This window comes from Anomaloglossus baeobatrachus, chromosome 3, assembly GCF_048569485.1.
Source record: "Anomaloglossus baeobatrachus isolate aAnoBae1 chromosome 3, aAnoBae1.hap1, whole genome shotgun sequence".
In the NCBI taxonomy this organism is placed as follows: Eukaryota; Metazoa; Chordata; class Amphibia; order Anura; family Aromobatidae; genus Anomaloglossus; species Anomaloglossus baeobatrachus.
The window spans coordinates 571,358,322-571,384,980 of NC_134355.1; the positions used below are offsets into that span (position 1 = coordinate 571,358,322).

A 26,659-nucleotide genomic window follows, 5' to 3' on the forward strand; every position below is an offset into this window, starting at 1 on the left:
CAGTCAGTCGTACAGTCCCCCCCCCCTCCCAGCAGTCAGTCGTACAGTCCCCCCCCCCCTCCCAGCAGTCAGTCGTACAGTCCCCCCCCCCTCCCAGCAGTCAGTCGTACAGTCCCCCCCCCCCTCCCAGCAGTCAGTGGCACAGTCCCCCCCCCCTCCCAGCAGTCAGTCGTACAGTCCCCCCCTCCCAGCAGTCAGTCGTACAGTCCCCCCCCCTCCCAGCAGTCAGTCGCACAGTCCACACTTGCACAGTCCGCATCCATCTTGTTGCCTAGCAACCACTAAAGGAATCCGGAAGTATATTGTGCGACTTCCGCCTCCCTCCTGCGGTTTGCTTCCATACGTCCGACTCCGTTCAGCCGTCGTCATCCACGGGAGGCCGTTCTTCCTGTCCGTACGATGTGTCTCCTCCCGCGCTCTCACCCATGTACAGCGAGATTATTAGCCCTCCTAGCTCGTACTTGCCCTTTAACGTCACTAGGCCCCGCCTTCCGGAACGGTGACGTGTGAGGCCACGCCCCAGGCACACGTCACTGGCCCTTGACTGTGCCTGCTAGGTGCCGCCCGGTGTCTCCCGGTGTGTCGCCCCCGGCCGGTGCTCACCATGGCGGCCAGCGCCAAGCGGAAGCAGGAGGAGAAGCACCTGAAGCTGCTCCGGGAGATGACCAGCCTCCCGCACAACCGCAAGTGCTTCGACTGCGACCAGCGCGGCCCGACCTACGCCAACATGACTGCGGGGGCCTTCGTGTGCACGTCCTGCTCCGGCATCCTGTGAGTACCGGCTCCTGACCGGGGCGGGGGGAGGCTGCGAGGACGGGGCTGCTGCCTCATACATACGTGTCATTATATGCAGATATGTGCCCATACTGTGTATATATTACATACTGTACGGTATATACACATGTGCCCGTGCTGTGTGTATATATTACATACTGTACGGTATACACATGTGCCAGTGCTGTGTGTATATATTACATACTGTACGGTATACACATGTGCCCGTGCTCTGTGTATATATTACATACTGTACGGTATACACATGTGCCCGTGCTCTGTGTATATATTACATACTGTACGGTATACACATGTGCCCGTGCTCTGTGTATATATTACATACTGTACGGTATACACATGTGCCCATACTGTGTATATATTACATACTGTACGGTATACACATGTGCCCGTGCTGTGTGTATATATTACATACTGTACGGTATACACATGTGCCCGTGCTCTGTGTATATATTACATACTGTACGGTATACACATGTGCCCGTGCTCTGTGTATATATTACATACTGTACGGTATACACATGTGCCCGTGCTCTGTGTATATATTACATACTGTACGGTATACACATGTGCCCATACTGTGTATATATTACATACTGTACGGTATACACATGTGCCCGTGCTGTGTGTATATATTACATACTGTACGGTATATACACATGTGCCCGTGCTGTGTGTATATATTACATACTGTACGGTATATACACATGTGCCCGTGCTGTGTGTATATATTACATACTGTACGGTATATACACATGTGCCCGTGCTGTGTATATATTACATACTGTACGGTATACACATGTGCCAGTGCTGTGTATATATTACATACTGTACGGTATACACATGTGCCCGTGCTGTGTATATATTACATACTGTACGGTATACACATGTGCCCGTGCTGTGTATATATTACATACTGTACGGTATACACATGTGCCAGTGCTCTGTGTATATATTACATACTGTACGGTATACACATGTGCCAGTGCTGTGTATATATTACATACTGTACGGTATACACATGTGCCAGTGCTCTGTGTATATATTACATACTGTACGGTATACACATGTGCCCATACTGTGTGTATAGCTGCCCTCTTACTGATACTGCGGGCGCTGCTGCCTCATACATACGTGCTCTTATAGACATATATGTGCCCATACTGTGTGTATAGCTGCCCTCTTACTGATACATATACTCATACTGTAGTGTACATATGTGTTCACATAGTTTGTACATTTATACATACTTACTGTGCATGGTAGCTCAGTGATTAGCACTGCAGTCTTGTGGTGGCTCAGTGATTAGCACTGCAGTCTTGTGGTGGCTCAGTGATTAGCACTGCAGTCTTGTGGTGGCTCAGTGATTAGCACTGCAGTCTTGTGGTGGCTCAGTGATAGCACTGCAGTCTTGTGGTGGCTCAGTGATAGCACTGCAGTCTTGTGGTGGCTCAGTGATTAGCACTGGAGTCTTGTGGTGGCTCAGTGATTAGCACTGCAGTCTTGTGGTGGCTCAGTGATTAGCACTGCAGTCTTGCGGTGGCTCAGTGATTAGCACTGCAGTCTTGCGGTGGCTCAGTGATTAGCACTGCAGCCTTGCGGTGGCTCAGTGATTAGCACTGCAGCCTTGCGGTGGCTCAGTGATTAGCACTGCAGCCTTGCGGTGGCTCAGTGATTAGCTCTGCAGTCTTGCGGTGGCTCAGTGATTAGCACTGCAGCCTTGCGGTGGCTCAGTGATTAGCACTGCAGCCTTGCAGCGCTGGGGTCCTGGGTTCAAATCCCACCAAGGACACCATCTGCAAGGAGTTTGTATGTTCTCCCCGTGTTTTCTGGTTTCCTCCCACACTCCAAAGACATACAGATGGGGACTACAGTTTGTGAGCCCCAATGGGACAGTGTTGCTAATGTATCTAAAGTGCTGTGGAAGTAATAGTGCTGTGTATAGCTATATAAGTGAAGTTATTACTGTATACACATACATGCACAAATCCTCCTACTGATACAGATGCTCATATTGTAGTGTATACAGTATGAGAATGTGTAATGTATACACTACAATATGAGCATATGTATCAGTATGAGGACTCGTGTATACAAGAATAATATAAAAGCTGCTTATTTGTTTTTCACACATACTATATACATATGTCTATATTCTGTACACGGCGCTGTCATCTGTATGTGATCCCATGTATGTACATCTCACCATACTTCATGCACTGAGGATGCAGTGCTGCTTGCCCTGTATATTCACACTGTGTAGCTACAGGCTGCCTGCCTTGTATCTTCACACTGTAGCTACAGGCTGCTTGCCCTGTATATTCACACTGTGTAGCTACAGGCTGCCTGCCTTGTATATTCACACTGTAGCTGCAGGCTGCCTGCCTTGTATATTCACACTGTAGCTGCAGGCTGCCTGCTCTGTATATTCACACTGTAGCTACAGGCTGCTTGCCCTGTATCTTCACACTGTAGCTACAGGCTGCCTGCCCTGTATCTTCACACTGTAGCTGCAGGCTGCCTGCCTTGTATATTCACACTGTAGCTGCAGGCTGCCTGCTCTGTATCTTCACACTGTAGCTACAGGCTGCCTGCCCTGTATCTTCACACTGTAGCTACATGCTGCCTGCCCTGTATCTTCACACTGTAGCTACAGGCTGCCTGCTCTGTATCTTCACACTGTAGCTGCAGGCTGCCTGCTCTGTATCTTCACACTGTAGCTGCAGGCTGCCTGCCCTGTATATTCACACTGTAGCTACAGGCTGCCTGCCCTGTATCTTCACACTGTAGCTACAGGCTGCCTGCCCTGTATCTTCACACTGTAGCTACAGGCTGCCTGCTCTGTATACTCACACTGTATTATGCAGGTTTTCCTCTTCCGTATATCACTATAGTGCATGTATGGATAGTGAACGTCTTATTAGTCTTATGTTATTGTCATACTTCAAACATAGAAATGTTATAAATATACGTTTGCATACAGTGTGCAGGGATGTCTTAGTATTTACATACATATATACACTGGAGATCAAAATTAGAGAACAATGTATGATCACTTGATTTTTTTTTCAGAAAAAATGTAATCTACATTGATCAACATTTGAAGGTGTTTTTTTTTTTTGTTTTTTTGTAAGGGGTGCACCATGCCACTAGAACAGGTAGTGAATACGCAGCGTGTCAGAGGATGATCTCACCTCTCCGCTGCCATCACGTCTGACTCCTGGACTTCAGCTCAGTGCGCCTGATCCGGACTTCCGGTTATGCGCACTACATGAGTTTAAAGATGTGACGTGTACACACGGCTTCATAGTGCGCATGACCGAAACTCCGGGGTCATGCACACTGAGCCAAAATCCAGTGCCTTGCGGCGATGGCAGCAGAGAGGTGAGTGAGATCACCTTCTGACGCTGCATATTCATTAGCATGTTAGCACACACACAGGGGTGTGCTAACCGTCCAATGGAGCCGAATAGCTAGGGAAACGAACGCCCAGGGGACTAGTCCCCTCGCTCCTCAGCATACGATAAAAGAGCTTTAGAAATACTTTTTCTAAAGATCCCATTAACAATGCTAGTGTATACAGGGACGGTTAGGCAGGGATTAGCAATATGCCCCCAGAACCGCTCGTGGTTCTGGCTGCATATTGGCCCTGACAGGTTCCATTTAAACTTGCTTTCATCACTATAATGAACTGTGGACCACTTCTCCTCTGTCCACACAACATGCTTCTCACCAAAGGTGAGTCTAGCCTTTTGATTCTTTCCGCTAATGAGCGGTTTGGTCACTGCAGAGTGGGCTTTCAGTCCAAATGCTCTTAAACATCGTGACACTGTATGACGAGCCAGATCCTTACCCTGTTTAGTGCTGAACTGGAGAGCAATTCCAACTGCAGTGTTGAAATGATTACCCATAGAGATTCTCTACATTATCCTGTCCTCTCTTGCATTTGTCTTTCGAGGGTGACCAGCCTTTTGTGGTCTTGAAAGAGTTTGTGATGTTGTAAAGATGGAATATTCTCAATCACAGACTTGAAAGGACCAACTTCTCTTGCTATGGCTGATAGTCACTCCTTTTGGCCTTCGTCTGGACAACCTGCTGCCGGAGGGTTTGTCACTTTAGAACGGCTCACAATTTTTGAAACGTCAGTGCAAACTGGAAAGTTAGGCTGCAAGTTAGAGAACCAACTACAGTGGAACCTTGGATTACGAGCATAATTGGTTCCGGGAGTGTGCTCTTAAACCAAGTTACTCATATCAAAGTGAATTTTCCCATAGGAAATAATTGAAACGCAGACAATTCGTTCCACAACACTAAAATATTTACTGTTTTATACAAACTTATTATGTTACTAGAAAATGTACTGTATTCATATTACATTTACAGTACACTAATACAAAATACTGTACAGTAAAAAAAACATAAAAACAAATTAAACTGCCCTTTGGCTTACAATAGAATTGTTGGTGTGCAAGAGGTACAGTGCAAGTAATGTGCTGCATTGGTTAGCCTAAAGAGAGTACAATACTGTATCCACAAATGCAAATTGATCGACATGCTGTATAGTATATACTGTACTGTACAATGGTATACTGTATACAACAGTACATATGTACAGAAAGTTACCTCCAGAGTGGGTCAGAGAGTGGAGAAAGGACAGAACCAGACGTGCACGGTGAGTATTTGCTCTTATTACAAAGCATTGCTCTTAAACAAAGTTACAAATTTGTAAAAAGCTTTGCTTGCCTTGCGAAACGCTCTCAAACCAAGTTAGGGGTGCTTCACACACAGCGAGATCGCTGCTGAGTCACGGTTTTTGTGACGCAGCAGTGACCTCATTAGCGATCTCGCTGTGTATGACACTGAGCAGCGATCTGGCCCCTGCTGTGAGATCGCTGCTCGTTACACAAAGCCCTGGTTCGTTTTTTTATTGTTGCTCTCTCGCTGTGACGCACAGATCGCTGTGTGTGACAGCGAGAGAGCGACGAAATGAAGCGAGCAGAGAGCAGGAACTGGCAGCTGCGGTAAGCTGTAACCAGGGTAAACATCGGGTAACCAATGTGGTTACCCGATATTTACCTTCGTTACCAGCCTCCGCCGCTCTCACGCTGCCAGTGCCGGCTCCCTGCTCTCTGCACATGTAGCTGCAGTACACATCGGGTTAATTAACCCGATGTGTACTGTAGCTAGGAGTGCATGGAGCCAGCGCTAAGCAGTGTGCGCTGCTCTCTGCACATCTAGCTGCAGTACACATCGGGTAATTAACCCTATGTATACTGTAGCTAGGAGAGCAGGGAGCCAGCGCTAAGCAGTGTGTGCGGCTCCCTGCTCTGTGCACATGTAGCTGCAGTACACATTGGGTAATTAACCCGATGTGTACTGTAGCTAGGAGTGCAGGGAGCCAGTGCGGCTCCCTGCTCTCTGCACATGTAGCACAGCGTCGTTATGATCGCTGCTGCGTCGCTGTGTTTGACAGCTAAGCAGCGATCATAACAGCGACTTACAAGGTCGCTGTTACGTCACAGAAAATGGTGACGTAACAGCGACGTCGTTGTCGCTGTCGCTATTTGTGAACCCAGTTTACTCTTAATCCAAGGTTCCATTGTATCAGGATTTTCATATATAAAGTAAAGTCAGTGCTATGCTGGCACCTGGATGCTGAATGTAAGCATTATACCTTTTCTTCAGAGATTGGATGTTATAAAAGTCTACTGTTATTTGATTGATAGCAGGTACAGTATATCTAATAGGTGGGTTGGGTTTTGCTATCTATTCCCGCCCCTTTCTGCTGCCTGGCCTTGGTAGATGCTAGACAGTATGGCTCCTTCCAGGTATGAGTCATTTATCACATGATAGGGACGTGTTTGAAATGCAGCCCATACAGTCTAGCATCTACCAAGGCCAGGCTTCAGACGGGCGGGAATAGATAGCAAAACCCCACCCACCTATTAGATATTCTGTAGCTGCTATCAATCAAATAACAGTAGACTTTTATAACTTGCACATATTTCTGAAATAAAACATCCAATCTGGATCAGCATCCTAGCACCAGTACAGCACTGGTTTTACTTTACATATGAGAATCCTGCTGGTGGTTCCCTTTAATTAGGGTTTGTCAGATAATGAAGGAAATTAGCATCAGGTGCCAGAATAACACCAATAGCTTGCAGGGATCTGAAAGTGTTCTCTAATTATGATCAGTGTTCTTTTACATTTATCTCATTTACATTTTTATTATCTGCTTTTGAAAAAATTTAATTTATGAAATAAACTTAAAATACTGCAAGTTTACCCAGGATATAATCACATAGGACTACGCAATGACCGCAACAGTTAGGAAATTGTGTGTTGTTCTCTAAGGCTGCTTTCACACTACGTTTTTTTAACATGCGTCATGAACGTTTTTTTTAACGCAAAAACGGATGCTGTGCAAATGCGTTTTCATTTCAATGCATTTGCAATGGACTCGCGTCAACATGCGTTCACCTGCGTTTGCGTGCGTTATAGTGAGGATCCAGCGACTTGCAATTTTTTAAAAAACGCTTTTTGAGCTGCGTCCAAATACTGCAAATTGCTGGATCCTGACTATACTGCACACAAACGTATGTGAACGCTGGCATGCTGATAGAGAGGATCCTGCTTGCTTTACTGAGCATGCCCAGAAACCAGCCTTGTGTGATCAGTCTCTGTCTCCCCCTCCCGAGAGCAGAGGACGCTCGTAACCAAGGTAAATATCGGGTAACCACGGGCTTAGTTACCCGATGTTTACCTTGGTTACGTGTGCAGGGAGCAGGCAAGCCCTGCTCCTAGCAGCTGAAGACGCTCGTAACCAAGGTAAATATCGGGTATCCAAGCAAGTTACCTGATGTTTACCTTGGTTTCGAGCCTCCACAGCTGTCAATGTCGGCTCCCAGTCTTTCACATTCAGTTCCCCTAACTCTTGATCACATGACTCCAATGCCCACCCATAAACTTCAAGTGACAGGATCCTGCAAAATAGCACATGAGTTTTTCTTTGCAAAAACAGGATCCGCTTTTGCAGCAAAAAAACGTTCATGACGCATGCTAAAAAAAATGTAGTGTGAAAGCAGCCTAATTTTGTTCTCCAGTGTACATGTGCTGATATATGTACCTGCAGTGTAATCCACTCGTTATCATACTTATACTGTGCACTTGTTCACGTTTTTCATACTTCGCCTCTTGTGTGGTCGCACGATGTGGCTCGCCTCTTCTCCGGTCACACGATGTGGCTTTCACTATCCTCCGTGGAAAGTATCAGTCACTGAGCAGCATCACGTCTACAGCGGCCGCAGTCATCAAGTGTTTTCTGTTGACAACGATAGATCATCTTGACTATTAATGTAATCTATGTGGCTTCTGGAGGTTTGTGACTTCTAGTTTAGCAGTTGTTTCTGTCTTTGAGGTTGCCGAGTCATTTCTCTTCTGTGAGTTTTCTTGCATCCAAATCCAGTTGCCATCTTCTAGTAAGGTCAGTCCGCCGTCTCCTCTGTACCAGACCGGTATTGTACTGGTAAGAAAATTAATTCACAAGGAGAGATCCAAAGTCAAAAATACATAATGTGGTCTTTGAGTAAAACTCATCAGAACCCATACAAAATACTCAAAAGACCATTTTAATCAATAAATACAAAATCTTTGTTTTTAATCATGTTCTAATAAACACATGTACACGTTAAAAATAAAAGAAGGTTTGATAAAAAGGGTCTGTCACAATTAAGAGAGCACAAAGATCAATACTGATACATGATATTCAATTTTTTACATTGAGTTCTATGTGTTAGATCATAATACTGCCTTGAATAAGAAATACTTTTAATACTCCATTTTATCCCTAATATTAAAGTCAAAAAACTATTCAGTTGCATAAAAGGGGGAATAAAGGAAGCAATTAGTCTGATATGTAAGATACATTGATTATATAAATGCTTTCATTATATTATACAACCAAGGCATTGATGGTATTAATGGATTTACATATAACTAACTGTAGAAAGAGGACCCAGTATAAAGGTATATTGCTTGTATCAAAACAGACATGATCAGCATAGCAAAGATCCAGTTATTAAAGGTACATTACCTATATCAGGACAGACCCCACACCACTTCCTTATTTTCTGACCCTTGAGGAAGCCACATCTCCAGTGGCGATACGCGTGGGGCAACACCCCATACTTGCGCCGATGCTGAGACCCCACACCACCTTACTTTTGGGACTTCTAGCAGGTGGTAATACATCTTGGTGATGATTTTCTGGACGAACTTGGATAGTCAGTGACTTATTTGGTTTAGTCATTGAGTTTGGTATATTGATTTCCTGATCATAAAGTTTCTTTCATCACTTTTTCTGCTAGCATTTTGTACCTACTATATTATACTTATTGATGGTGGTGCCAGATTGGGTGCTATACTTTAAAGTACTATAGGGCATATTGTTTGCAGTGACAATTCATACACAGATCCTGCACTTATGCCTGCAAATATTATTGATTGGTACGTGTAGTACAGTTTTTTTCAGGATCTTAGTGCCGGGTTCCTAACATGGGACTTAGTATTGGGGTGTTTGTTGATTGTCTTTATTTTAAATGTTTTTAACTTTTTCACTGTTTTGTGTGGATATTTTGTATGCATAAAAATTGTACCAATAAATTATATATTTGTTGATTTGAACAAAAGCTTATTGGTTGATCCCTGCATACAGCGATTCTTTTTCTCTCCTTCTCTCTGTTGCAACCTACTGATGACACTTTATGGCCACTTCCATCTTAGGCTGCTTTCACACCTCCGGTTTTTGCTATGCGGCACAATCCGTCACTTTGCAGGAAAAACGCAACCGTTTTTTTAATTTTTTTTCTGCCGGTTGCGTTTTTCCTGCATAGACTTTAATTAGTGCCGCATGGCCTTGCGTTCGGTCCGGTTTTTGCCGCATGCAGCAGATTTAGCCGATGCAGCGGCCGGATGGAACGTTGCCTGGCACGTTTTTTTGTGCGGCAAAAAAACCCGCATCGCTTTTCTCAATGCATCCTTATGGATGCCAGATGCGGCGCGATGCGGCAAAAACCGCATCCGGCCGCCGCATGCGGTTTTTGCCACTGCGCATGCTCAGTAGCATGCCGCAAGCAACAAAAACCGGACGGGCCACATGTAAAAAAAACTTATGCAAAGGATGCGGTGTTTTCACCGCATCCGTTGCATAGGTTTTACAGCCGGATTGAGCCGCACGGCTCAAACCGGATGTGTGAAAGCAGCCTAAGAACCTCCTTCGAGTAGTGAACACTATGATGAGGAGGACTGTTTAATTACCAATTCTATTTGCACCCCAAAATTTATTGGGCAATTCAAGGATCAAACACCTGTTATGAGTTTTGCCATTAAGCTTCTTGTTAGAGAGCAGCAAGTTGTGTAAAAAATAGTAAAACACTGGGCAGTTGGACATGGGTATTCAGCAGATCAGAGAAGGTCACATTAAGATCACCTGAAAAGGTTAGAGTGCATTTTCGGATAATCCTGGAACTTCACCTGAAAGCCAATATCCCAATCTTTTTAAGAGTAATGTATATGCATGCGCAGTATGGCCAAGTCTACCTGTGTCCTGTATGGGCAGAGAGGAGGCAGCCGGGTACTGGGGCTTTTATATTCCATAACTGCCTTTTGTATTGAGCATTCATTTCTTATTTCTCTAGTCCCTTCCACGACAGCATAGGAGGTTGTCTCTCCACGCCCTAATTGGGACAGGAAGTTCAAGAGGTTTAAAAGGACCCTCCCACCTCCCACAGCCAGTGTCTTTCCTGTCCCCATGGGGCATGGAGAGGGTTTGTTTTTCTCCTATGCTGTGGTGGCCGGCGAACTACAGTATAAATTTTTTTTTTTTTCTTCTTCCCCTGTTACTTTAAGCCGGACAGCATCGGTCGGGCCTTCACCGCTCCTCCCTTGCTGTTCCCTCACGCTGTGGGGGACCACTGCTCCAGCCTTCCGGAGCCTCCTTAGGGGTGATGCAGGCTGTTGAGCTCCCCGGCCGGCGTCCTCCCTGAGCCGCCGGCCGCTTCCTGCATGCACGCTGCCGGAGCGATCCGGAAGTGCTCCCGGGGGCGGGACTTCCGGTCTTGCGGACTTTCGGTTGAGCGCTTCCGGTTTGCGGAGGCAGCGTGGAGGACACGCCGACGCTGACACGGCCTGTCCGGGACCGGATGCGGGAGGCGGGGAACGTTAGCCGTCACTGGGGGGGCAGGCCCTTTTGCATAAGGGCTGCCGTGAAGACGTCAGATCATGGTAAGCAACCGTGCTCCCTGTCATGTCTTCCGCTGCAGCTGCATCTGCAGAACCCAGTGTGCCCCCTGCTCCTGTAAGTATGGAGGGGGATGGTCCCTCGGACATAGGTCTCAGTCAGATGATTGATGGCTCTCTGGTCTGTGTTTTCTAGGAGGACAAGGCCACTAAGAAAACTGACAGAAATGAAAAGTCAGAGAAGCCTGAGAAGTCAGAGAAGGCTGACAAATCCGATAAGGTGGATAGACCTGACAGATTTGAAAAAATTAAAAAATGTCCTGTCTGTATAAAGAAGCTCCCTGCAGTATGGGACAAAAAGCTTTGCCAACAATGTACGGACCAGATTATTAGGGCCGAACAACCGTCCCTGATAGACGAGTTGCGGTCCATGATGAAACAGGAGATTAGGGCCTCACTGGCCTCCCTCCCTGCTCCTGGCCCTGCTCCTGGCCCTGCTCCTGGACCCTCTTCTCCAAAGAAGAGGAGACTCCAGTCGACCCCGTCTGATCAGGAGGACGCTGATTCCACCTCTGAGGGTCCTGATGAAGGATTTCCCTCTGGGGGGTCTGACCAGTCCTTTCTGTTTCCCTCAGAAGATTTGGGGGATCTTATTGGGGCAGTTCGGAGCACTATGGGGTTAGAGGAAGTGCAGTCTCTTCCCTCAATCCAGGATGAAATGTTTGCTGGCCTGAAATCAGTCAAACAGTTAGGATTTCCAGTTCATGCAAATATTCTGGATATTGTCTCTCAGGAATGGGAATTTCCTGAGAGGCGGGTACGGAGTGACCCTAGACGCCGGTTTCCTCTAGAACCTTCTGGATTACATTGGGAGGTCCCAAAAGTAGACGTACAGGTGGCTAGGGTAGCTAAACAAACGGCTCTTCCCTTTGAAGATACTTCCCAACTGAAGGATCAGATGGATAGGAAGGTAGAAGGCCTGATGAAGCGATCCTGGGAGGCATTGTCTTCTTCTATTCAGGCTAACATTGCCTCCACTTGTGTATCCAGGTCCCTAATTAGGTGGTTAGACCAGTTGGAGGCTCATATTTCCCAAGGGACCCCTAGGAAGGAATTACTGGAATCCCTTCCCTTACTTAGGAAGGCAACCAGTTTTTTGGCAGATACCTCGGTGGAATCTGTCTGCCTGGCGGCCAGGACCTCGGTTCTTTCTAACTCTGCCAGACGTGCCCTCTGGCTTAAGGTCTGGAGTGGAGACTCCACCTCCAAAATGAGGCTTTGCTCCCTTCCGTTTAAAGGGGATTTGGTGTTTGGGCCTGCCCTGGATGATATTCTGGACAAGGCGACCGATCGTAAGGCCTTGCCTGATCCTAGACCCACCAGGAAGCGGTCCTTTCGTCCCTCGATGCCTCAGGCCTCCCAGCCCAGAGGGAAAGGGAAGGCAGGCAGGTGGAGCTATCCTAAGGGTAGAGGGAGAAACATCCTCATCCCTCCCCATCAACAACGTCCTCAGCAGGACAAACAGTGACTCGGCCCGGGTGGGGGGACGACTCTCGGCGTTTCTTCCCCAGTGGCGGTCCATAACCACTTGCCAATGGGTTCTGAAGATCGTCTCGGAAGGTCTCCTCATAGAATTCCTCTCCCCCCCCCCCCCCTCGTCCGGGTCTCCGAGTCACTGCTCTGACGTCGCAGGTTTCACAGGCTCTGTTGTACGCAAAGATTATAGAGCTAATGCACTCGGGGGTCGTTTCCCCAGTCCCGAGTCGGGAAGAAGGGGTAGGACACTACTCCCGCCTCTTCCTTGTCAAGAAGCCGTCTGGCGACGTCCGCATAATAATCAATTTAAAACGTCTAAACCGTCAGGTCAGGTACCGGCGGTTCAAGATGGAGTCAGTAAAATCAGCTATTCCCCTGATAGGTCTACACCACCAGATGGCCTCTATAGATCTGAAAGACGCCTACTTCCATGTGCCCGTCCATCCGGGTCACAGGCAATACCTCAGGTTTGCGGTGGTGCACGGGGAGGAAGTGCTTCATTTCCAATTCAATGTACTTCCCTTCGGGATCTCCTCGGCTCCAAGGATCTTTTCGAAGATCATGGCAGAGGTGGTCGCCTTCATAAGATTGCAGGGTATCTGCCTGGTTCCATATTTGGACGACTTTCTTCTCATGGCTCCATCTGCTCCAACCCTCAGGAGCCATGTGGAAAAGTCTTTGGGAATCCTTCGGTCCCTGGGATGGATTCCCAATCTCAAAAAATCACAGTTAACCCCCTCCTCCACTCGACAGTTTCTCGGAGTGCTGCTGGACTCCGACAGACAGGCATCTCTTCTCCCGGAGGGCCACAAGGTAGCTCTGTTAGCCAAAATATCAAAGCTTCGCAGGCAGGCTCGCCCGACGCTTCGAGCGGCTATGTCAGCTCTGGGTTCCATGACGTCCTGCATTCCCTCAGTCAGGTGGGCTCAGGCCCATTCTCGGTGTCTCCAGGATCATATCCTGGCACATTGGGACAGACTCCCGTCATCCCTGAACAGACGGGTTCGCCTCTCGGGGCCCGTCTCCTCATCCCTTCTCTGGTGGCTGCGTCCCACCAACCTGCAGGTGGGGGTTGCCTGGACGCAGGCACCCCTGGTTACACTGACCACAGATGCCAGCCTGCGAGGATGGGGTGCAATGGTGGCAAACTCCCCATTTCAAGGGGTCTGGAGTCCTTACGTCAGCTCCCAATCCTCCAACTACCGGGAGCTCAGGGCAGTCAGGGAAGCCCTCCTTGCGGCTCAGGACCTCGTCCGGGACTCTCACGTCCTGGTATATTCAGACAATGTCACAACAGTGGCACATCTCCGCCATCAGGGCAGTACACGCTCAGGCGCCCTGAAGTCAGTGTCCTCCCGGATCTTTCAATGGGCGGAACAATCCCTGCTATCCCTTTCTGCAGTCCATCTGAAGGGCTCACTAAATCTTCAGGCGGATTTCCTGAGTCGTCGGGATGTTCATCCGGGGGAATGGAGCCTGGATCAGGCGGTGTTCTGCTCTCTGGTGGCAAGGTGGGGTACTCCAGAGGTGGACCTCTTTGCTTCGGCAGGGAATCGCAAGGTCGCAACATATTTCTCCCTGAACCCACGGGACAAGGCGTTAGGGGTAGACGCTTTCTGCCACAATTGGTCCTTTTGCCTCGCTTACGCGTTCCCCCCTCTTCCTCTTCTCGCAAGGGCCCTGAGGAAGATCAGAGACGAGGGGGTCCCAACTATACTGGTAGCTCCGCTGTGGCCTCGGAGGAGTTGGTACAGCCTGGTCATGACTCTAGGAATAGACGGCCCAGTCCTCTTAGGTTCGGACCCCAGCTTACTGTCCCAGGGTCCGATTTTCCATCCGGCTCCCCAGAAACTCAACTTGGCTGCCTGGCTTCTGAGGCCCGGGCACTGAAGGCCCAAGGGCTTTCTGACAGGGTTGTGGCTACCCTGCAGAAGAACCGTAAACCAGTGACTAATAGTATTTACAACAAAATCTGGAAGAAATTTTCCTCCTGGTGTGGTTCTCGGCCTCCTGACCCACTTCAGCCTAATATTGCGCAGATTCTGGACTTTCTCCAGAGTGGATTGGACTTAGGCCTTCGGCCTAGCACCCTGAAAGTTCAGGTGTCAGCCCTCAGTGCAGTCTTTGACACGGCTCTGGCAGATCATCGTTGGATCCGTCGGTTCTTTGTGTCCGCTAGTAGACTCTGTCCACGTCAGAGGGTCCTGACGCCTCGCTGGGATCTCAATGTGGTCCTTAACGGACTAGCTCAGTCACCTTTTGAGCCTCTGTGCTCTTGTCATATTCGTTCTCTTTCTCACAAGACTGCTTTTCTGGTGGCTATCACGTCTGCTCGCAGAGTCGGAGAACTTCAGGCTTTGTCTATTCGGGAACCTTACCTGACCATCAGAGATGACAGCATTGTTTTTCAGCTGGACCCTTCCTTCCTTCCCAAGGTGGTTTCGGATTTACACCGTTCTCAGTCCATCATCCTGCCTTCCTTCTGTCAGAATCCTCGGACTCCCGGTGAGGAAGTGTTTCATTCTTTGGACGTCCGTAGGACTGTGTTGCACTACCTAGAGGTTACTGCTTCTTGGCGCCTTGATAGTAACCTGTTTTTCTCTAGTCCCTTCCACGACAGCATAGGAGGTTGTCTCTCCACGCCCTAATTGGGACAGGAAGTTCAAGAGGTTTAAAAGGACCCTCCCACCTCCCACAGCCAGTGTCTTTCCTGTCCCCATGGGGCATGGAGAGGGTTTGTTTTTCTCCTATGCTGTGGTGGCCGGCGAACTACAGTATAAATTTTTTTTTTTCTTCTTCCCCTGTTACCTTAAGCCGGACAGCATCGGTCGGGCCTTCACCGCTCCTCCCTTGCTGTTCCCTCACGCTGTGGGGGACCGCTGCTCCAGCCTTCCGGATCCTCCTTAGGGGTGATGCAGGCTGTTGAGCTCCCCGGCCGGCGTCCTCCCTGAGCCGCCGGCCGCTTCCCGCATGCACGCTGCCGGAGCGATCCGGAAGTGCTCCCGGGGGCGGGACTTCCGGTCTTGCGGACTTCCGGTCGAGCGCTTCCGGTTTGCGGAGGCAGCGTGGAGGCACGCCGACGGTGACACGGCCTGCCCAGGACCGGATGCGGGAGGCGGGGAACGTACACCGTCACTGGGGGGGCAGGCCCTTTTGCATAAGGGCTGCCACGAAGACATCAGATCATGGTAAGGTACCGTGCTCCCTGTCATGTCTTCCGCTGCAGCTGCATCTGCAGAACCCAGTGTGCCCCCTGCTACTGTGAGTATGGAGGGGAATGGTCCCTCGGACATAGGTCTCATCAGATGATTTATGGCTCTATGGTCTGTGTTTTCTAGGAAGACAAGGCCACCAAGAAAACTGACAGAAATGAAAAGTCAGAGAAGCCTGAGAAGTCAGAAAAAGCTGACAAGTCCGATAAGCCTGATAGACCTGACAGAGTGGAAAAAATTAAAAAATGTCCTATCTGTATAAAGAAGCTCCCTGCAGTATGGGATAAAAAGCTTTGCCAGCAATGTACGGACCAGATTATTAGGGCCGAACAACCATCTCTGATAGATGAGTTGCGGTCCATGATGAAACAGGAGATTAGGGCCTCTCTGGCCTCCCTTCCTGTTCCTGGCCCTGCTCCTGGCCCTGCTCCTGGACCCTCTCCTCCAAAAAAGAGGAGACTCCAGTCGACCCCATCTGATCAGGAGGACGCTGATTCCACCTCTGAGGGTCCTGATGAAGGATTTCCATCTGGGGGGTCTGACCAGTCCTTTCTGTTTCTCTCAGAAGAGTTGGGGGATCTTATTGGGGCAGTTCGGAGCACTATGAGTTTAGAGGAAGTGCAGTCTCTTCCTTCAATACAGGACGAAATGTTTGCTGGCCTGAAGTCAGTCAAACAGTTGGGATTCCCAGTTCATGCCAATGTTTTGGATATTGTCTCCCAGGAATGGGAATTTCCTGAGAGGCGGGTACGGAGTGACCTTAGACGCCGGTTTCCTCTGGAACCTTCGGGACTACATTGGGAGGTCCCAAGAGTAGACGTTCCGGTGGCTAGGGTAGCTAAGCAAACGGCTCTTCCTTTTGAGGATACTTCCCAACTGAAGGATCAGATGGATAGGAAGGTAGAGGGCCTGATGAAGCGGTCCTGGGAGGCATCATCTTCCTCTATTCAAGCCAACATTGCCTCCACCTGCGTATCCAGGTCCCTAATTAGGTGGTTAGACCAGTTGGAGGCTCATATTTCCCAAGGGACCCCTAGGGAGGAATTACTGGAATCCCTTCCCTTGCTTAGGAAAGCTACCTGTTTTCTGGCAGATACCTCGGTGGAATCTGTCCGCCTGGCAGCCAGGACCTCGGTGCTTTCTAACTCTGCCCGACGTGCCCTCTGGCTTAAGGCCTGGAGCGGAGACTCCACCTCCAAAATGAGGCTTTGTTCCCTTCCGTTTAAAGGGGATTTAGTGTTTGGGCCTGCCCTGGATGATATCTTGGACAAGGCGACCGATCGTAAGGCCTTGCCCGATCCTAGACCTAACAGGAAGCGGTCCTTTCGTCCCTCGATGCCTCAGGCCTCCCAACCCAGAGGGAAAGGGAAGGCTGGCAGGTGGAGCTATTCCAAAGGTAGAGGGAGAAACATCCTCATCCCTCCCCATCAGCAACGTCCTCAGCAGGACAAACAGTGACTCGGCCCGGGTGGGGGGAAGACTCTCAGCGTTTCTTCCCCAGTGGCAGTCCATAACCACTTGCCAATGGGTTCTGAAGATCATCTCGGACGGTCTTCTCATAGAATTCCTTTCCCCCCCTCTTCCGGGTCTCCGAGTCACTGCGCTGGCGTCGCCGGGTTCACAGGCTCTGTTGTACACAAAGATTATAGAGCTAGTGCACTCGGGGGTCGTTTCCCCAGTCCCGAGTCAGGAAGAAGGGGTAGGCCACTACTCCCGTCTCTTCCTGGTCAAGAAGCCATCCGGCGACGTCCGTATAATTATCAATTTAAAACGTCTAAACCGTCAGGTCAGGTACCGGCGGTTCAAGATGGAGTCGGTGAAATCAGCTATTCCCCTGATAGGTCCTACACCATCAGATGGCCTCTATAGATCTGAAAGACGCCTACTTCTATGTACCCGTCCATCCGGGACACAGGCAATACCTCAGGTTTGCGGTGCTACACGGGGAGGAAGTACTTCATTTCCAATTCAATGTACTTCCCTTCGGGATCTCCTCGGCTCCAAGGATCTTTTCCAAGATCATGGCAGAGGTGGTCGCCTTCATAAGATTGCAGGGTATCTGTCTGGTTCCATATTTGGACGACTTTCTTCTCATGGCTCCATCTGCTCCAACCCTCCGGAGCCATGTGGAAAGGTCTTTGGGAATCCTTCGGTCTCTGGGATGGATTCCCAATCTCAAAAAATCAGTTAACCCCCCTCCTCCACTCGGCAGTTTCTTGGAGTGCTGCTGGACTCCGACAGACAGGCATCTTTTCTCCCAGAGGGCCACAGCTGAGCTCTGTTAGCCAAAATGTCAAAACTTCGCAGGCAGGCTCGCCCGACGCTTCGAGCGGCTATGTCAGCTCTGGGTTCCATGACGTCCTGCATTCCTTCAGTCAGGTGGGCTCAGGCCCATTCTCGGTGTCTCCAGGATCATATCCTGGCACATTGGGACAGACTCCCGTCATCCCTAAACAGACGGGTTCGTCTCTCGGGGTCCGTCTCCTCATTCCTTCTCTGGTGGCTGAGTCCCGCCAACCTGCAGGTGGGGGTTGCCTGGACTCAGAAACCCCTGGTTACACTGACCACAGATGCCAGCCTACGAGGATGGGGGGCAATGGTGGCAAATTCCCCATTTCAAGGGGTCTGGAGTCCTTACGTCAGCTCCCAATCCTCCAACTACAGGGAGCTCAGGGCAGTCAGGGAAGCCCTCCTTGCGGCTCAGGACCTCGTCCGGGACTCTCACGTCCTGGTGTATTCAGACAATGTCACAACAGTGGCACATCTCCGCCATCAGGGCAGTACACGCTCAGGCGCCCTGAAGTCAGTATCCTCCCGAATCTTTCAATGGGCAGAACAATCTCTGCTCTCCCTTTCTGCGGTCCACCTGAAGGGCTCCCTCAATCTTCAGGCGGATTTCCTGAGTCGTCGGGATGTTCATCCAGGGGAATGGAGCCTGGATCAGGCGGTGTTCTGCTCTCTAGTGGCAAGGTGGGGTGCACCAGAGGTGGACCTCTTTGCCTCGGCAGGGAATCGCAAGGTCGCAACATATTTCTCCCTGAACCCGCGGGACGAGGCGTTGGGGGTAGACGCTTTCTGCCACAGATGGTCCCTTCGCCTCGCTTACGCGTCCCCCCCCCCTCTTCCTCTTCTCGCACGGGCCCTGAGGAAGATCAGAGACGAGGGGGTCCCAACCATACTGGTAGCCCCTCTGTGGCCCCGGAGGAGTTGGTACAGCCTGGTCATGACGCTAGGTATCGACGGCCCAGTCCTCTTAGGTTCAGACCCCAGCTTACGGTCACAGGGTCCGATTTTCCATCCGGCTCCCCAGAAACTCAACTTGGCTGCCTGGCTTCTGAGGCCCGGGCACTGAAGGCCCAAGGGCTTTCTGACAAAGTTGTGGCTACTCTACAGAAGAACCGTAAACCGGTGACTAATAGTATATACAACAAAATCTGGAAGAGATTTTCCTCCTGGTGTGGTTCTCGGCCTCCTGACCCACTTCGGCCTAATATTGCGCAGATTCTGGACTTTCTCCAGAATGGTTTAGACTTAGGTCTTAGACCTAGCACCCTGAAAGTTCAGGTGTCAGCACTCAGTGCAGTCTTTGACACGGCTCTGGCAGATCATCGTTGGATCCGTCGGTTCTTTGTGTCCGCTAGTAGACTCTGTCCACGTCAAAGGGTCCTGACGCCTCGCTGGGATCTCAATGTGGTCCTTACCGGACTATCTCAATCTCCATTTGAACCTCTGTGCTCTTGTAACATTTGTTCCCTTTCTCACAAGACTGCCTTTCTTGTGGCTATCACATCTGCTCGCAGAGTCGGAGAACTTCAGGCTTTGTCTGTTAGGGAACCTTACCTAACCATCAGAGATGACAGCATTGTTTTTCAGCTGGACCCTTCCTTCCTTCCCAAAGTGGTTTCGGATTTTCACCGTTCGCAGTCCATCGTCCTGCCTTCCTTCTGTCAGAATCCTCGGACTCCGGGTGAGGAAGTGTTTCATTCTTTGGATGTCCGTCGGATAGTGTTGCACTACCTGGAGGTTACTGCTCCTTGGCGCCTTGATTCTAACCTGTTCATCCAGCCCTTTGGCCGCAATCAGGGCAAGAAGGTGGCTAAGAGTACCGTCGCCAACTGGATTGTGCGGGCAATTAGAGATGCATACCTCGCTCAGCATCTCTCTCCACCTACTGGATTCACGGCGCACTCCACCAGGGCTACCTCTGTCTCCTGGGCTGAACGGGCAGGGGCTTCCCCTGAGCAGATCTGCAAGGTGGCTACGTGGTCTTCGCTCCATACCTTCACGAAGCATTATCGTCTGGATCTGGATTCCAACAGGGATTTGGCCTTTGGCAGGAAAGTCCTGCAGGCGGTGGTCCCCCCCCTAGGTATCGATTCTTTGGTATACCACCTATGCTGTCGTGGAAGGGACTAGAGAAATAAGAATTATTCTTACCGATAATTCGGTTTCTAGGACCTTCCACGACAGCAGGTAATTCCCTCCCCTATGTATTCATATATTCTTGAATGTGTAGTACTTCTCATATGCTATGGATTCTTTGTAAGACACTGGCTGTGGGAGGTGGGAGGGTCCTTTTAAACCTCTTGAACTTCCTGTCCCAATTAGGGCGTGGAGAGACAACCTCCTATGCTGTCGTGGAAGGTCCTAGAAACCGAATTATCGGTAAGAATAATTCTTATTTTTCTAGATTTCGTAGAAATAGTTAAATGTTCTAGAACAACTTAGGCTTTGGGAGGAATTGTGGTGCCAGGTGTCCAGATGGATGGCTGCATGCACAGAAGAGCTGCCCGGACTACGTATTAGTGAACGCAGGAATAACATCTGATTGTTGATATCAGTGCCCTTTCTAATGGAGAATAAGGCATTTTTTGCTTTATTAATGGGGATATCGTGTGATGCTTTATCCACAGAATATAAGCGTCTGATAGGATTTCAGGGCGGGGGGGGGGCTCCTAAGTGGGGTTCATAGATGGCTATATTGCCTGTTTTGTAAGAGGGGATATACTGCTGACAATCCATAATTCTTATGTCTGCATAATAGATCTTCTGTTCAGCGGCAAATGATCTGTCATCACTCACTTGCTCCTTAGCTTTGTGTAATCATTGTAATATGACTTGGACGAGGTTACATGCGGTGTCAGTGCTCGGTGTCGGGATGCATACGCTCAGGAGGTGTGTACCCAACAGTGGCCACAGTCAGGACCCGGTGCCTCAGTATCCATCCGTCCCGCCCCCATTGTAAGAGCAAGAAATACTGCATGGCATGTGTGTCTTTGCAGTAACTCTCTGTATAGGACTTTGCTATGCAGTAAAACAAATTGTAAGTAGATGGAGACCTAACTATCACATTTCTAGCCTCCGTCTGTTGAACGGGGGTCTATGGGAACATTAGTTTTTTTGGGAAAAGCTTCTGATATTATACTGTAGGCAATGTGCACAGATGCAGTGTGACTCTGTCCTCGCTGTTCTGTTCAGCACTGATGTCCAGAAAACTATGGTAGCACTTGTCAGGGGAAACCAGGATCAGACCTGCTGGATTTCAACATGCCCGATCCTTTGATCTGATTGGAGGGATGAGCAGCTATTGCCAGTGTCTTCCGACAGCTTGTCTCACTGATCCTATTATTAGGGTACGTGCCCACGATCAGGGTTATGTGGCGTTCTGGATAGATCGTATTGTCACTGCGTCCACTGTATTCTCCCGTGCAGGTGCCTCAAGCGTCTACACATGAGAAATTGACATGCTGCAGATAGGAAACCCGTGCCCAAGGTCCGTTTATGCAGCATATAAAAGAACAGTGGGCAGGAGATTTCTATAAATCCCATTCACTGTGCTTGTACTGTGCAAGGCAGCATCCTTGCAGTGTCCAAAACGCGACAAATCCTGATCATGGGCACGTACCCTACATTTATGCAGCTGTGCATAATTGAGTCATGTGTTTTATACATATTAAGGACTACTGAAACCTTCTGCTCTGTGTCCTCCCCTTTAACACTCTTGCACCCCTACAATCTATCCTAAACTCTGCTGCTTGACTAATCTACCTGTCCCCCCGCTATTTCCTGGCATCTCCTCTCTGCCAGTCTCTTCACTGGTTTCCCATTTCCCAAAGACTCTTTATTTTAAAACACTAACCATGACATGCAAAGCCATCCACAACCTGTCTCCTCTTTACATCTGTGACCTAGTCTCCCGGGACTTACCTTTACGCAACCTCCGATGATCTTCACAGACTGTGAGCCTTCGCAGGCAGGGTATCACAGGGTATGTCATTACAGGATGACAGGACCGGGGCCCCTAGGCCTCAGACTTATGACCCTGCGCTGTCCCTTATCTCAGAGGTAGGAATGATGGTAACCAGGTCTGAATCCCAGGCCTGAGCTTGGCCCTTTCCTCCACCGTTGGGGCCGGCCAGAAAACACAATAACAAAAACCCCACAAAACGACACGGACAAGGGAGAACGGAAACTCATACACACTGTGCTCAAAACACACAGGAGAGACAATATGTGTAAAGGGGAACAACAAAAATGGGAATGAAATAACGCGCAACAGGGGAACATTCACACCACTTGGTATCGCAACAAAGATCACCATAAACAGGTTCACCAGCAAGACCGGAATCGCTGGAGCTTATGCTGAATCTATAATTGGCACTGAGTAGTAAGGTCTAGGCTCTTATATAGGAAGTAGATGACTTTGGCAACCTGAGCTCCTAGCAGAGCTCCCCAGGTCAGCAGGAATTAACTACTGCAGGACTAAGGAACAGCGCACATTAAACAGTTCACGCCCAGCTCTGGCTGAACAATTAGGAGACATCAGGTTGCCTGCCGGGCTCTACAAGGGTCTCAAACACGCGTCCCCCGTGCCGCATGCGGCCCGCCAGTCTGATTTATGCGGCCCGCAGACACACAGTGCAGAACACTTGATATTTGCTCTCAACTGCTTCCAGTCATTTAGCGTTCGCCAGCCGCACTTTCACATTGCAGCCGCGGCCGGCCGCACTTCCGCATTGGAGACGCCGCCAGGGAGAAGCAATCAAAGGCGACGTTCAATCAGATGTCAGTGTGAACCAATCGACGGCGGCGTTCAACTCGAGCTCAGCAGCGCGACCTGAGCAGCGCTGACGTCAGCTGCTTTGCCGACGGGTGCAGTGGAAGGAACAAGAGCATAGAGCACGTTAGAACATTTGTGTGGTGTGTGTGTGTGTGTGTGTCTCTGATGATGAGTGTGTGTGTCTGATGATGGCTGTGTGTGTGTGGATGATGATGGTGATGGCTGTGTGTGTGTGTGTATATGTATGATGGTGTGTGTGTGTGTGTGTATGGGTGTGTGTGTTGATGGTGATGATGGCTGTATGTGTGTGTGGATGATGATGGCTGTGTGTGTGGATGCTGATGATGATGGCTGTGTGTTGATGATGATGGCTGTGTGTTGATGATGATGGCTGTGTGTTGATGATGATGGCTGTGTGTTGATGATGATGGCTGTGTGTTGATGATGATGGCTGTGTGTTGATGATGGCTGTGTGTTGATGATGATGGTGATGATGATGATGATGATGATAGCGGTAGTGGCTGTGTGACTGATGTCGGTGGTGGCTGTGTGTGACTGATGGTGGTGGTGGCGATGGCTGTGTATGATGATGATAATGTTGGCTGTGTGTGTTGATGATGATGGCTGTATGTGTGTGTGGTTGATGATGATGGCTGTGTGTGTTGATGGTGATGGCTGTATGTGTGGATGATGATGTTGATGGCTGTGTGTTGTTGATGATGATGATAGCGGTAGTGGCTGTGTGCGACTGATGATGTCGGTGGTGGCTGTGTGTGACTGATGGTGGCGATGGCTGTGTGTTGATGATGATGGCTGTATGTATGTGTGGATGATGATGGCTGTGTGTGTTGATGGTGATGATGATGGCTGTATGTGTGGATGATGATGATGGCTGTGTGTTGATGATAGCGGTAGTGGCTGTGTGACTGGTGATGGTGGCTGTGTGTGACTGATGATGTCGGTGGTGGCTGTGTGTGACTGATGGTGGTGGTGGTGATGGCTGTGTGTGTATAATGATGATGATGATGATTGCCGTGTGTGTTTGTATGATGATGATGGTGGCTGTGTGTATGATGATGATAAAAATGATTTTGATGATGATGGTGACTGGAAAATGTTACTTTCGGTCTCAGCCTTCTTGTCGGTCTGGACAGACGCTCATCTCTTCAGAGTGATGAAGCTGAGCTGACATTGACTTTGGACTACGTCAGAGGGAAGCTTTTTTTTTTTTTCTAAAAAAGATGGAGTCCCTAAATGTGTTTTTTGTTTAATTTCTAATAAAAATATTTTTCTCTGTGTTGTGTTTTTTTACTGTTTACTAGAAATTCATGGTGGTCACATCTAATTTGACATGACGCCATGAATTTCAGGTTTACTACCAGCTGAGAATACAAAGTTGGTATTAACCCCATTATTACCCAGCGTGCCACTGCCACCAGGGACGCTGAAGAGTCAGGTAAAGCACCTGGAAATGGCGCTGTGATGAATGCGCCATTTCCAGGGGCGGTTGTGGATTGCGATTTTCAGCGTGGGGGCCCAAAATGCTTGGGCCTTACCACGCTGAGAATCCTAGCCCTCAGCTGTCTGGTTTTACCTGGCTGGTGATCAAAATATGGCGGTAGCCTACGCATTTTTTTTTTTTTCATTAATTAAAAAACTATTGGGCTTCCCTGTATTTTGATTGCCAGCTAAGGTAAAGCCAGGCAGCTGGGGGTGGCAGCTCGTAGCTGTCCGCTTTATCTGCGCTGAGAATCAAAAATACTGCGGAGCGCTATGTCCTTTTCTTAATGTATTTCTTTTTACACTACTATGTGTGACAGACCCAACAGCCAGTCACGGATGCTGTGACAGAGAATGAGTGTCTGTGCTTGGCTGTTGGAATAACCTGGAATGTGCTTATACATTTTGATGCTGATGCCAATCACAGATGCCCACTCTTTGACAAATAAATAATATAAAAAAATGACGTTTCGCTTCACGGTATTTTTGATTCTCAGCGAATACTAATGTAGCATTGTTATAATAGTTGAAATAATTGATTAACAATTATATTGTATTAAATTTGAAAGGAATGCGGCCCTCTGCCTTAAATTTTTTTTATGTGCTGCCCACTTGGGCTCCTTTCACATTGCGTTTTACCTTCCGCTCACAGGTCCCGTCGGAGCATCCGTCCGAACCGCCCCTCCCCCACTCTGCAACGTGTGTTCCAGACGCATGCGCCCGGCAGGGCCATTCACTGCTATGGAGCGCACTGCGTTAGCGTGTGCACATATACGTTTCTGCAGACGGACACCTGAACGTAGACCACCTACGTTCGGGTGTCCGTCTGCAGAAACGTATATGTGCACAAAATAGAGCACACGCTAACGCAGTGCGCTCCATAGCAGTGAATGGCCCTGCCGGGCGCATACGTCTGGAACACGCTTTGCAGAGTGGGGGAGGGGCGGTTCGGACGGATGCTCCGACGGGACCTGTGAGCGGAAGGTAAAACGCAATGTGAAAGGGGCCTTACTCTGACGAGTTTGAGACCCCTGCTCTACAGTGTGACCAGAGCATGACACCTAATGAGTCTGGACCTGACACTGCATGACGCTGTCCTCTCCTTTTGTACCAGTCTGTGCCTTGTATTATTGGTCATGATTATTGTACTAGTTTATGTGCACCCCTTTTTTACATGTAAAGCACCATGAAATAAATGGCGCTATAATAATAAACATTAATAATAATAAACATTAATATTAATGAAAGACTACCCAAAAACTGTTCTGAAGCAAATATCCGAATGCTCCAACTATAGACTAAGCTCAAGCTTCAGGTGCTATTGCTCGCAGCAGAGTCACGAATTATTAGTGTTTTTTTTCCTTCTGATTTGTGAACATTTTTTTATTATTTATCTTTAAAATACCATTACTTGCACTATGCTGTACATGTCAAAAGGTGACAAATGTTAGAGAAACCGACCGGCGGGTACAGAGGGTAGAGGACCCTGACAATCCACAGGGTGATGGGGAGGAGACAGTGGGTCGGGGGATGGGAGCAGCTCTGGTGGCAGCGGGGGCATATTGGTAATATTACTCAGTTTTCCCATCATATTTGGCTTCTTAAAGAAAGCTCCAATGTTTCCTTGTTTTAGCGCAGTTCAGAAAGTTTCTCCGGTGGGTGGTGGCTGGAGAATGCCCCCTCCGTCCTCTGATGGCAGGCACAGAATAGGTTTTGTTTCCCATGCGGCCGGTCTTGTGTGATTCCACATCACATTCGGTCCCATGAAAAGGCCGGGCGTTAATTGGCAATCATGTGCTCTTAATCCTGTTTTTCCCTCACAACATGTTGTGATGTGTGTGGAGTTGGCATCCAGACCACACGTTTGTGTCCCGCTGCTGGCAGTCGGTGGTATATTTGCTGTGCTGGACGCCACTGATCTGTTCTGCGTTTTCTGGGAAATCTGTGTAAGTGTCACAGATAAAATCTCTGGGTGGATAATAAATATCACTGACTGACGGGGCTGTTCCTGGCATCGGCTGCAGCCGCTGTTTTGGGCAAAATATATTTTTGAGTGATTATGATGTTAACGCTTCTTTGTCTGAATAATGATTTCTGATGCCTCCTGCTTGGAGGAAAAAAAAATATATGTGGGCCTGCTATGGTGATTGTGATATTTATTGTTTATGTATGGTATATCACCCACCAACTGGAAATAAAGGGAAGATAAGAAAGTTCTTCGAAGCCTCCCATCAGTGGAAGGACGGATGAGGAAAGGTTTGCCTAATAAGGGGAGATTAAATAAATACATACAGCATGCAGTGGCAGGTATGTATAGATG

General features: G+C 48.8%; 1 protein-coding gene across 8 annotated transcripts in view; it reads left to right on the plus strand.

The window, feature by feature from the left end:
* Positions 1-345: 345 nt before the first annotated feature.
* The window catches only part of AGFG1 (ArfGAP with FG repeats 1), a 125,849-nt gene continuing 99,535 nt past the window's right edge, over positions 346-26,659 (plus strand). For 3 of the 8 annotated variants that reach the window (XM_075340942.1, XM_075340946.1, XM_075340947.1), the window contains exon 1: positions 350-771. In XM_075340942.1, coding sequence (XP_075197057.1) covers positions 605-771 — 167 coding nt within the window. In that variant the 5' untranslated portion in view covers positions 350-604. Of the gene's footprint in view, positions 772-26,659 lie in introns of all 8 variants that reach the window. The other 5 variants (XM_075340943.1, XM_075340944.1, XM_075340945.1 and 2 more) reach the window with 3 other exon arrangements.